The 12,500-nt window shown below is 37.4% G+C and overlaps 2 protein-coding genes across 6 annotated transcripts in view; both read right to left on the reverse strand.

The window, feature by feature from the left end:
* The window catches only part of LOC125026448, an 11,231-nt gene extending 9,305 nt beyond the window's left edge, over window positions 1-1,926 (reverse strand). Inside the window, exons 1-4 of the mRNA XM_047614903.1 lie at window positions 1,574-1,926; window positions 1,343-1,471; window positions 609-743; window positions 423-497 (exon numbers count right to left, since the gene is read on the reverse strand). Coding sequence (XP_047470859.1) covers window positions 423-497; window positions 609-743; window positions 1,343-1,471; window positions 1,574-1,777 — 543 coding nt within the window. The 5' untranslated portion in view covers window positions 1,778-1,926. The remainder of the gene's footprint in view (window positions 1-422; window positions 498-608; window positions 744-1,342; window positions 1,472-1,573) is intronic.
* Window positions 1,927-2,331: 405 nt separating this feature from the next.
* LOC125026447 (synaptonemal complex protein 1-like) overlaps window positions 2,332-12,500 on the reverse strand; it is an 11,457-nt gene continuing 1,288 nt past the window's right edge. The window contains exons 2-14 of one of the 5 annotated variants that reach the window (XR_007114942.1): window positions 11,115-11,205; window positions 6,590-6,687; window positions 6,288-6,439; window positions 5,649-5,851; window positions 5,305-5,510; window positions 5,096-5,202; window positions 4,289-4,433; window positions 3,950-4,093; window positions 3,684-3,773; window positions 3,290-3,421; window positions 3,063-3,178; window positions 2,842-2,971; window positions 2,332-2,422 (exon numbers count right to left, since the gene is read on the reverse strand). Coding sequence is in view for 1 of the 5 variants with exons in the window: in XM_047614901.1 (XP_047470857.1) it covers window positions 2,947-2,971; window positions 3,063-3,178; window positions 3,290-3,421; window positions 3,684-3,773; window positions 3,950-4,093; window positions 4,289-4,433; window positions 5,096-5,202; window positions 5,305-5,513; window positions 5,649-5,851; window positions 6,288-6,439; window positions 6,590-6,687; window positions 11,115-11,205 (1,512 nt within the window). In the remaining 4 variants the exon portion in view is untranslated. Of the gene's footprint in view, window positions 2,423-2,840; window positions 2,972-3,062; window positions 3,179-3,289; window positions 3,422-3,683; window positions 3,774-3,949; window positions 4,094-4,288; window positions 4,434-5,095; window positions 5,203-5,304; window positions 5,514-5,648; window positions 5,852-6,287; window positions 6,440-6,589; window positions 6,688-10,032; window positions 10,805-11,114; window positions 11,206-12,500 lie in introns of those variants that run through there. The other 4 variants (XR_007114941.1, XR_007114944.1, XR_007114943.1 and 1 more) reach the window with 4 other exon arrangements.

Genomic DNA, 12,500 nt, shown 5'->3' on the forward strand with positions numbered 1-12,500 from the left:
AGAGAGGGAGAGAGAGGGAGAGAGAGGAGAGAGAGAGAGAGAGAGAGAGAGAGAGAGAGAGAGAGAGAGAGAGAGAGAGAGAGAGAGAGAGAGAGAGAGAGAGAGAGAGAGAGAGAAAGGAGAGAGAGAAAGGAGAGAGAGAAAGGAGAGAGAGAGGAGAGAGAGAGGAGAGAGAGAGGAGAGAGAGAGAGAGAGAGAGAGAGAGAGAGAGAGAGAGAGAGAGAGAAGAGGAGTGAGAGCGTACCTTCTCTATCTTTTTTAACGCATTTTAGAATCTCAAAAGAAACATGATATTCACCTTCCTGTTGCTTTTATATATTCACCTTATTTGAGTATAAGCCTGTCCTAAAAATATATATCAATCAACCATCGATCAATCTTCGAATATCTAATACAGATCAAATAAGCAACACACAACTTACTGTATAAGCAGTAGCGCCCATTTTTGGTTTGGTATGTGTCTTCGTTCCAGCAACAGCTTCCACGAGGAGTTTTGTCTGTAAAATAGAAATGACATACAATTGAAGGTGATAATAATAGGTTTATATCTGTATGGAACATATAAAACTGTCAATCTTTTAATATCAAACAAGTTTATTAAATCGTACGTTTGCCGATGCCACATTTGCAATATCTGCCTCCTTCATTGCAAGTTTCTGCTGGGTTTCTAGTAATTCTGCTGTTATCTTTTTCATATTGCTCTCGTTGTCAGACCTATACCGCTCAATGATACCTAACATATCCTGCAAATACAATAAATTATATTCAAAGGTGATAACGGTTCTGAGAGAGAGAGAGAGAGAGAGAGAGAGAGAGAGAGAGAGAGAGAGAGAGAGAGAGAGAGAGAGAGAGAGAGAGAGAGAGAGAGAGAGAGATAGAGAGAGAGAGAGAGAGAGAGAGAGAGAGAGAGAGAGAGAGAGAGAGAGAGAGAGAGAGAGAGAGAGAGAGATAGAGAGAGAGAGAGAGAGAGAGAGAGAGAGAGAGAGAGAGAGACAGAGGGAGAGGGGGGAGAGAGAGAGGAGAGAGAGAGGAGAGGGGGAGAGAGAGGGAGAGAGAGGGAGAGAAGGAGAGAAGAGAGAGAGAGAGAGAGAGAGAGAGAGAGAGAGAGAGAGAGAGAGAGAGAGAGAGAGAGAGAGAGAGAGAGAGACAGAGAGAGAACGAAGAGAAAGAAAGAAAATAAAAAAAGCCAACCCTGCTGACCGCTCCTCCTTAATATTTGTGCTGAACTTCATTCCCATAATAAAACATTCCCATGGAAAATTAAGTGAAATAATGCTTTTGACTTTTCTAGCTCATTACTCTAGAATTTAGAAACCCTGAAGACGAGACAGGAAGAACACACCTTCACTTTAGTATCAGCTTCCTGCATGACGTCCTCCTTCTCTTTGTTGACCTTTATCATTTCTTGTTTGACGCGCTTTAAGTTCTTTTTGGCCTCGTCCACTGATTCTTTTAACGCTTGAACTTCCGCCTGAAACAATAAGCAGTGAGCAATAATACACAAGATGTACAAAGTTTATTCTTTACAAACTCTCATGAAAAGGCTCTAACAAGATAAAGAAGAATCGCATACCGCATGTTTGGAGCGTTGTTCTTCCATGCACCGTTTTAAGCTTGCAACATCACCTTGCAACCGGCCGCAGATGTTGGAGGACGTTGCGAGTTGTTCTTCTTTTTCTTGAAGTTTATTCGTCAGGTCTAATTTGGTCTCGGTGGACTGGCACTTGAGCTCCTCGAATTTCTTGTCCCCCCGCGTCGACTGTGTCTCGCAGAACATTCATTTCACTGCGAGCAGCATCGAGAGCTTCCTGCAAGTCAACCACCTTCTGCTGCGTCTCCTGCAGGTTCGTTTCGTGTGTGTGTGCCAACTCCTGCAGTCCACTGACCTCGTTGATTTTATTTTGGAGATCCTCCTCCAACGCCTTCTGCTTCTCCTCGTGCATCTTCTGCGCTTCTTCCTGGCAGCGCAGAAACTCTTGAAGATCCGACTTTAGTTTCTCTCGCTCGGTCTCGCTGCTCTGCAACTTCTTATCTAGTGTTGTAATCGAAGCTTCTGTCTTCTCCTTTTTCTTGATTTCTTGATTTAAGGCTTTGGTTTTAGACTTCAACTGGAAATATATATATAGGTTTGTTAAAGTGATTTTCTGGGTCTTATCATGCACAATTAAGATTTTGCTCTTTTATCACACTCTTTAGCATTCACCTTTGTAAAACAATTAAATACTTGTTACAGCAATTGAAGATCTTAGGACTATGTAGGCACTAATAGTGTTACAGATAATTATACCAATAAAGCATAAGGTATGTCAACAGTTTAGTGGTAGATATCACCTCTTTTTCTTGTTCTTTGAGTTGGAGTTTCTGAGATTTTACGAGTGCTTGCTGCTCCCCCCAATCCTTATCTAAAGTGTTTTTTTCGTTCCTGAAATAGATAAGATCACCTTAATTAAGAATGGTTAACGGTTAACGCCATACAGCAGCAAAATTGATGAACTTGACCACTGAGGTAATATTCATGAATTTATACACATTTATGTGTATACTGTATACTCAAACAATAAAACTCATGCATAGTGTACAGTGTACACACACACACACACACACACCTATACTTGTAACTAGCTATCCGTTATTTTTTCTGTTTATTTAGTGGCCACAAGTCTTCAACTGTAATATGATTTAATGTAATGTAATGTAAACGAAAAAAAACAACGTAACCCAGATAAGACTAAAATGGAACATTAAAACCTTTACAACATGAAAAAAAAAAAAAAAAACACACACACACACACACACACACACACTGCACAACACTTTTTTTTAAGAATTCAAATGTCTTACGTGGTTTTCTTGAACTGGTCCTCAATATCTGTAATTTGCTGCTTCAACTCCGCTTCCGTTTCAGCTGAACTATTTGTAATGTTCTGGATCTTCCGTTCGTAGTTTTCACGATCTGCTGCCCACGTCGTTTCTGAAAATAACAGCCCAGCATGAGCTTATAGACCATAAACACTGCACATATATTTAATAAATCTGTAGTTAATAATCCGATCAATGCTTACCGAACATTAGTCAACTGTTCATTAAGGAATTCCACTTCTTTTCCCAACGACCTAATATTTTTATCAGCTTCCAACGCTAAGTCTTCTTGAAGTTTGGCTGCCGCATCTGCATTTTCCTGTAACAATTTGAAACTTCTGAATTTACATAGACAGACAATTTGAAATGTTCTGAAAATCATAGTGGGGCATTCAATACGTGGCTGTAAATAGTAAATACTCCGGCATACCTGGATCCTTTTGTTCAAGTATTCAATAGTGTTACTCATTTCCTCATTCCGATCTTTGTAGCATGATATTTCTGTTTTCAACTCTTCTTCCACCTTTTTCTGGACCTGCAGATTTTGAGTCAGTTCCGAAATCTGAAAATCAAACTAGATTATAATAATGAAATAATGAAATAAATATATATGTCCATTACAATCCGCTATCATGTTATGTCCAATTTATCTTCAAACTTACTCGTGATACACACACACACACACACACACACATATATTTATATGTAAACACACACACACACACACACACACACACACACACACACACACACACACACACACACACACACATACATATATCATTTTCTTAATAAGGTATATCAAGAAAGGCTCAAACACATACCTGTTGTGTAAGATACTTAATATGTTGATTTTCCTCTTGTAAGATTTTCTTTGAGTCATCTAGTTGCGTCATCAAAGACTGTCTGTCTTTCTGTTAAATGAACACAATGTCGTACGTCTTATATTACAGATTAATAACTGACTTATCCAAGTTTTCTTTTATGACCGCTTATCTTATTATCTGTATTATCTGTACCTGTTACAAAACATCATAAAATTGGTATTCTCCCACTTCTGTTTGAGGAAATAAACTGAGCAATGTCAAACCTGTATATCTTGGAAATCTGAATTCAAATCTTCGAAGTTGGTGTGCATATCTTTCAGGCTCAGGGACAGGAGGTGTGCTTCTTGCTCCAGCTGTGTGTGTTCTTCCTCCAGCTTAGTTATCCTATTATTGCTACGGTCGAGTTCCTGAAGAAGAAGAAGAAGAAGAAGAAGAAGAAGAAATAGAAGAAGAAAAAACAACAACAACAACAAGCAAACAATGGCATGTTGATTAAAGATGTATGTAGAAACTTACACTGAGAAGTTACAATATCTAGTCATACGTGCACTGGTGTACTTTAGATTAATCCTGGATAAGCTATGGATGGCATACAAGCGTACCTCTTCCAACTCTTGCTTTCGAGTTGTCACAGCCTCAAACTTATCCAGAAGCTCGCTCTTGCTGCCTTCCAATGTTTCGTTCACTTTCTTCAGATACTGTATCTTCTCTACTGCTTCCTCAAACTCCTTTTGACTTTCGCTGTGGCTAGAAGGGAATAATTTGTATATGTGTAGTTTACTCTATAGCATTATTAGGGGTTGTTCTAGATTTATTTTTTTTCTCTGTTAATTTAGATGAGTAACTGTGCCTTAAATTACCTAAGATATATGATCTAATATTTATTTGATGTTAAAACGAATGAAAAGAAAACCAAAATTTTGTTGCTTACACATTTGCCAAAAGGTTACGACTAACAAAAATGTATTAGCTGAAAAGAATATAAATATTATATAAATACGCAGTTCAGTTCTGTCTTGTCTGACTTTGAACAGGAACTTGCAGATAGCATTTGTTCATTTTGTACTTTGTTTTCTGATTGTATTAAATTCAAAGTTCCTTGTGACAAATGTAGAAAACGTATACGCGAGAAGGAATAGCTTCACAATGCAAAATAAGTAACGGAATAACATATATATCGAATTCATGTATATCTGACAGACTTTATCGATACGTGGTAATTGCATATTCTGCATTGTGAAATTATTAATTCTCATTTAGACCCTTTCTCTACGTAAACATCAGTTTCATGATACATTCAAACTCGATATATCCGTGCTGAATATATATGCTCAGAGTGAATTGCATCCTATGATCTAATTTTAGAAATGAAGCAAATGAGAAAAAAAAAAAAAAACAACAACACTTACCGACATTGTTCCTGTTTTAGTTCTTCTTGGAGATTGTTTACCTGGGCATTCGAGGCCTGAGTTTGCTCCTCCAACTCATTCCGAACTCTTTCTAGTGAGCTTTTAACCTAAAGCAAAATAACGAAAATGCAATACGAATATACAACATGGTCTAAAATAAAATAAAGAATATGACAATACTGATCAGCAACTGCATGCCTGTCCCTGACCTCGACTATTTCCGATTCGATAGCCGCGTTCTTGTCTTGGGCACACGACAGACTCTGAGCTGTGGTCTTCAGGAGCTCTGTCAGCTCTGTGACATTTTCTTCGTATTCGGCATTATTGTGGACGAGCCTCGACATCGACTCGTTCAAGTCCTTCAGTTCTTGCTCTTTTGACGCGATCTTCTCCTGCAGCTGACTCACTTCAGACGCAGCTGTTGAAAATGGATATTATTCACTTTTCAAATAAAAAAAAATCAAATTATTCTTATGACTCGCTTCTCTTTACACTGATTTATGGTTTACCCTTACTTTGGCCACGGGACAGGGCGACGGGGAACCTGATTTACCTTGAGCAGTAAGAATATCCACTTGCTGCTTGTGTTGCACGGAAAGGTCATGGAAGCTTTCTGTTATCTCATTTATTTTCTGGACTGCCTCGCGGTTTGCGGTACTTAGCAAGTCTTTATCCTGCTGGAAAAGTGTTATTGTAACCACAAGTTCTTCTTTCTGCTGTTCGAGTGTGCGGAACAGCTGGCGAGTGTGAGTTACTCTGGAATAAGTTTCATGATGTCAGTAGCATATACCAAATTAAAGTAACGATATTCAAAGCTCAGAACACACACTTAGTAATTAATTGTTTGCTTGAAGGATAAAAAGATAAAAAAAAAAAAAAATTAAGAACAAAACGATAGGCGACTATCTGCTGTTGTAGCTTTTATTCTAATTGGCGTGAGGAGGATTTTAACTCACTCTTAAAAAAGTAACAAGCTTAAATATGTAGATTACGCATCTGCAAGATTATGAAAATATTCCAGTTAGGATTTAAGAGTAATATGACATATGGCCATACAAGCATCTTGCTACTAAAAGACTTAGGATATGATGAGGTGAATCATGGCATATACGGATAGAGTAAGTGCTGCTTAATAAAATAACCAAGTCGAGAGATTAAACAGAAGATATTAATTCGCGTTCAATACACTTACTTGGCCGCGATCAAGTCCCTCTCCTGGCGCTCCTTGAGTAGGCTCTGTGAGAGGTTCTCCGAGTTCAGCTGCAGCTCCATCAGATTCCTCCGCTGGTCAGCGATGGTCACCTTAGCATCGTTCAACTGTCGCTCGAGCTGCCTTGTGTTCATCTGTGGCCAGGGAAATATTTTGATTATACAGCCAACCGTAACAGAATGCCCCTTTTTTCCCTGTGAATATATAACGTCAAGATGACTATAACTTTATTTCTCTTTCTCTCTCTCTCTCTCTCTCTCTCTCTCTCTCTCTCTCTGTCTCACCTCAGTCGAAGCCTTCCAGCGTACAATATTTTCTGTCTCTTGCTGCAGTTGTCTGTGAAGATCTTCCATAGATACGGCACCTTCGCGCTCACTGCATTCTGGAGAAGGAAACATGCTACATACACTGAAATCAGAAGCACGAAAAAGAGCGAGAGAGAGAGCGAGAGTGCGAGTGAGAGTGAGAGAGTGAGAAAGAGTGAGAGAGAGAGAGAGAGAGAGAGAGAGAGAGAGAGAGAGAGAGTGTGAGTGAGAGAGAGAGGGAGTGAGAGAGAGAGGGAGTGAGAGAGAGAGGGAATGAGAGGGAGTGAGAGAGAGAAAAAAAAAGAGAGAGAGAGAGAGAGAGAGAGAGAGAGAGAGAGAGAGAGAGAGAGAGAGAGAGAGAGAGAGAGAGGGGGAGAGAGAGAGGGGGGGAGAGAGAGAGAGAGAGAGAGAGAGAGAGAGAGAGAGAGAGAGAGAGAGAGAGAGAGAGAGAGAGAGAGAGAGATAGAGAGATAGAGAGATAGATAGAGAAAGAGAGAAAGAGAGAAAGAGAGAAAGGGAGAGAAAGAGAGAAAGGGAGAGAGAGAGAGAGAGAGAAAGAGAGAGAGAGAGAGAGAGAGAGAGAGAGAGAGAGAGAGAGAGAGAGAGAGAGAGAGAGTTTTGATCTGAAAAATTGATTGAAACATTAGAGTACATCTCAAGTACATGTGTCGAAGTGTCATATGTCACCTCCATCCCATTCCTGGTGCTTACATCAATCTAAGAAATACACAAAGTTGAATCTAACACACTTGACATTCATAACCTAGGAGCAAACTAACAAAACTGTTTAAATATTTCCTCAATACTGGTATTTGCTGCAAAACCAGTCTAACGGTAGAACAACATTATGTAATTCAGGATTTTTGAATCTCAAGCAGTGTACATCTTACGTAATTTCCCAGGGTGCGGGATCCTAGTGCTCCATATTCTTTCTGCATTTGGTATCTTCCTCTGTCTGGCTCGCTCCTCCTACTCCCAGTGATATTTATATCTGAACCATAATCTCGTGTACACTAGGTCATCCATCTGTCCTTCCCTCTCATTTCTTATTATATCATCTTCCCTCCCTTGCTCTTTTTTTATATATTTTTTTAACATTAAATGCGTCTCAATACATTGATTGCAACATGCATACACATCAGTTTTTACAGTAGCTTGCTTTCATATATCCCTGACCACAGCCAAAACATATTTTATCATAAGATAGACTCCTACTAGTGATTGTCTTTAAAGCACCTCAGCTATTTACAAAAAAAACGTTATGTTCATTTCTACCATATACGATTTTTAACCTCTCCAGTATACAAACTAACTTAGACTGTATTGATGATATGGTCAATCAGTCGGAGTCCAATTTTACACGTTATTTGTATTACAGTTTGTAAATTAACGGACAAATATCCCACAACCTGCTCGTCCATTTTCCTGAACTGATCCGTCACGATGTACATAAAATGTATTTATCTAGGGAATACCTTCTGTTCATATACGGCCCTTAACTGTCCAGACTCATACACTGACTGAATCATAATTAGTGGCTTTGTCAATTTCCACCACCTATTTTTGCCAAGGTGCTATTTTTTTTTTCTTTACAGATAGACCTTACAACAGTCTATTACATCATAGTACCTAATATAATTTAAAAGACCGTTTTGATATCCACTCTCTCCTTACCTACAGAATGTCCTTGTTTTTTTCCATTCCTCTCTGTATATATTTTTACAAGGTTAATTTCCTTGATTTGTTGTTCAATACTCTGCAACACCAGTGCTGTTATCATAGTGTCAACCTTGCATTCCTTGGACATCCTAAAATGACCCCCATGGTATTACTTCGTTGGACCTCAAGTCTCTTGACGTATCTCCCAAAATGCAAAACTATCTAGTAGGATTCTTTCCTTCATCTTGTAAACGTACGAGGTTATAGATACTGCTTTATATCCACCATTTTAGGTATACGGATTAAGGTAGCCCTTTTCCAGGCGTCAGGTAACTTGCATTCTCTAAAACTTCAATCAAAAAGGCCAAACAATGTACTGTTGGTTATGCTACGTAAACAATTCAGAATTTCAAGTCACACCATCCTCACCTAGTGTTGTACATTTACATAATTGTGTGACAGCCAACGCCTCCCGCACGTGATTACTATACAGGTAACTGATTAAGTAATAGAACATAACATAATAACATTCTTAATTTCATCTCCCAGTGTTTAATAACTTTCCTCGAATTCTAAGGCATAGGATCGGTACAGGCTAGTTTTGCTCAGTTTGTCTTTTCATTGGATGTGGGCGACAACTCACTTCGAGTTTTTTGCCTATTGCAATTACATTTTGCTTATTGCTTCCAACATAATTTCTGGAAAAAAAACTACCTTGCCCTAGCCTCTTTTTTTTCAGTCCACGCATTTTACATCTTCATCACTCCTACCATTTATAACACACTCTTTTTGCTACCATCAACATATGTGCAAATCATCTTTAAAGTTATATCGCTGGCGTAACTGTTTCTTGGTTCAATGTGCCTCATCAGTTACCTTACCGGTTGTAATGATTTCAGATTCTCTTTAACTTCTCTTATTACATCGCAATTGATTTTTTCCTCATAAAGACTACTTTTCTTAAAGGCATCTCAATATATAAAGCAAATTGTTCACTCACAACTTTTTCAGCTACCTCCGTGAATTAGTTTGACTCCATGGTTATCTATTCTTCCCATTTTCTCGAGCCATGGATATCAGTCTAAGGAAATCGCCGATGGTTAGTATCCATTCGTTAAACATATAATCAAATTTGAATTTGAGTGAAAACAGCTACCCGATATATACAAATATGCAATGTTTAGCACAAAAAGTTTATATTCCCTGAGCTCTGTTTGGATAGTCAATTATGTTTTTTTTTTTTTTCTACACAAGTCGACACTCCTCTTTCCTGCTTTGTCGAGTATTGGTGAAATCCCTATATCTGCTAAGCCTAAAAATATTACTATGGATATTTGGCGCTGTCGCACGCCAATAATATTCCAAGAAAGTGTCCTTGGAAATGCAATGATTCATTAGCGTTACCTACAGTCTTATTAATTTTTCTAATTGTAGTTTATAAGAAAGCCTAATTCTGTCGCACAGCTTCCTATTTCTTCTGAAGTTTGTCTTTTTCAACATATTTGTATTTTTCCAATACCCTTTTAAATGTCTCACTTGTCATTTATTTTAGCATATATTCCCTTATTATTCTTTCCTTATCTTTAATGAGAATTGTACCCTACTTTTTTTTCTGAACCTCCTTCTCTCCCTCTCCTTTCTGCTCTTTCAATTTCCCTTCGCTGACTACCACATCAAGCCTCTTCTCTCTTATATTGTTTTTTTTCCAAAAACTGAAAAAGTACCTACTGACTCCAGTCACTGCTTACTGTCACTTCACTAACCTGTCCACTACTCACATGATGTCTACATGCATCTGTCTCATCCCCTGTAGTCTTCCTGTGTCCTCCTATTTGTTTCTTGGTGGCTCTGTCATCTAATTGCTTCCCTCGTATGTCCTGTCGTGGCCGCGCTTTGCATGCCAAGGATCCGGTATTTTCTCCTTCCTTCCTCACCTGCACTGCCCAGTTCATGTTGCCAGGGCACGTCATGTTGGATAACCGAGGAAAGACCAGTCGTCCTCACGCATTTTATTTATTTATTTTTTATTTTTATTTTTTTTATCCCCCTTATACTGTTGTCATTCTTAGGCTCTTACCGCTAATCCACCGTTTCTCTGTCATTTCTTTTCTCGCTCCTCTCCACTAACACGTACTATTTCATTGTTTATTCACTTTTCGTGTTCATCTTGCACATGATAGTTCTATACGTTAGTAGGCCTATGTATTTTCTATTCGATTGCACCACATATCCTGATTATCAACTGTGTTTCAGCGTTGTTTACTAAAGTTTTACTGAAAAGAAAATGAGATTTTCGAGTACCAGTGACGTAGCTAAAGGTGCGGTTTCCCCAGATGCCCTGAAGGTATGCCCGGAGCACAGCCGAATAGGTGGCTTGCTATCCGCCTTACTTGCTCAGCAATAACGGCAGCTCATTAATCTTGTAATATTGTGACTGCACATGTCCAATCCTTGTTTCCTTATACACTGTCACCGAACCACTCAAAGCTTATGTTTTCGTTGATAAGCTTTAAAATGTCCAAAATACGGGAACTATGACACAGGTCTGTTTACGGTACTAGTGGCGCCGCCTCTGTGTGTGTGTGTGTGTGTGTGTGTGGGGGGGGAGAGAGAGAGAGAGAGAGAGAGAGAGAGAGAGAGAGAGAGAGAGAGAGAGAGAGAGAGAGAGAGAGAGAGAGAGAGAGAGAGAGAGAGAGAGAGAGAGAGAGAGAGACAGAGAGAGAAGAAAGAGAGATAAAAAGAAAAGAAAAGAGAGGGACAGAGAGAGCAAACGAGAGAAAGAACATTTAATAGAAACAGACATTCTAATTAAAAAAACAAAAACAAATGTACTTAAGCAACTCACTCTTGGCGAGCGCCGTGTGAGCGCCGTTCCTCGCGGGGAAATCCCACTGCGATCGCGTGTGTCCGTCGCTGCGCAAAGTCTGCCGCCACATCTGCAACATTTCCACGCCATAATGTTCGGGGTCCTTGTGTTTTGGGTATGACGTCATCAACTCATTACTCAGGAGCCATGAGTGTCGTATAATACAAATCAATAATTGGAGTTGATGGAACTGAATAGAATTGGATAGAATTGAGCTGATGCAATTGAATAGAATTGATCAAATTAAGTAGAATTGATGGAATTGAATATAATTGATAGAATTGAATAGAATTGATGGAATTGAAAAGAATTCATGGAATTAAATAGAACTGATGGAATTGAAAAGAATTCATGGAATTAAATATAATTGACGGAATTAAATAGAATTAATGAAATTGAATAGAAATAGTTGAAGTAAATGGAATTGATGGAATTGAATAGAATTAATGAAATTGAATAGAATTAGTTGAAGTATATGGAATTGATGGAATTGAATAGAATTGATGGAATTGAAAAGCATGGATGGAATTAGATAGAATTGATGGATATCAATAGAATTGATTGGATTAAATAGAATTGATGAAATTAAATATAATTGATGAAATTGAATAGAATTGATGGAATTAGATAGAATTGAATAGAATTGATGGAATTAAATTGAATTGATGGAATTAAATTGAATTGATGGAATTAAATTGAATTGATGGAATTAAATATAATTGATGGAATTAAATATAATTGATGGAATTAAATATAATTGATGGAATTGAATATAATTGATGGAATTGAATATAATTGATGGAATTGAATAGAATTGATGGAATTGAATATAATTGATGGAATTGAATATAATTGATGGAATTAAATATAATTGATGGAATTGAATATAATTGATGGAATTAAATATAATTGATGGAATTGAATATAATTGATGGAATTAAATATAATTGATGGAATTGAATATAATTGATGGAATTAAATATAAATGATGGAATTGAATAGAATTGATGGAATTGAATATAATTGATGGAATTAAATATAATTGATGGAATTAAATATAAATGATGGAATTAAATATAATTGATGGAATTAAATATAATTGATGGAATTGAATATAATTGATGGAATTAAATATAAATGATGGAATTAAATATAATTGATGGAATTAAATATAATTGATGGAATTAAATATAATTGATGGAATTAAATATAATTGATGGAATTAAATATAATTGATGGAATTAAATATAATTGATGGAATTGAATAGAATTGATGGAATTGAATAGCATTGATGGAATTTAATAGAATTGATGGAATTAAATAGAATTGATGGAATTGAATATAATTGATGGAATTAAATATAA

Source organism: Penaeus chinensis, chromosome 6, assembly GCF_019202785.1.
Source record: "Penaeus chinensis breed Huanghai No. 1 chromosome 6, ASM1920278v2, whole genome shotgun sequence".
Lineage (NCBI taxonomy): Eukaryota > Metazoa > Arthropoda > Malacostraca > Decapoda > Penaeidae > Penaeus > Penaeus chinensis.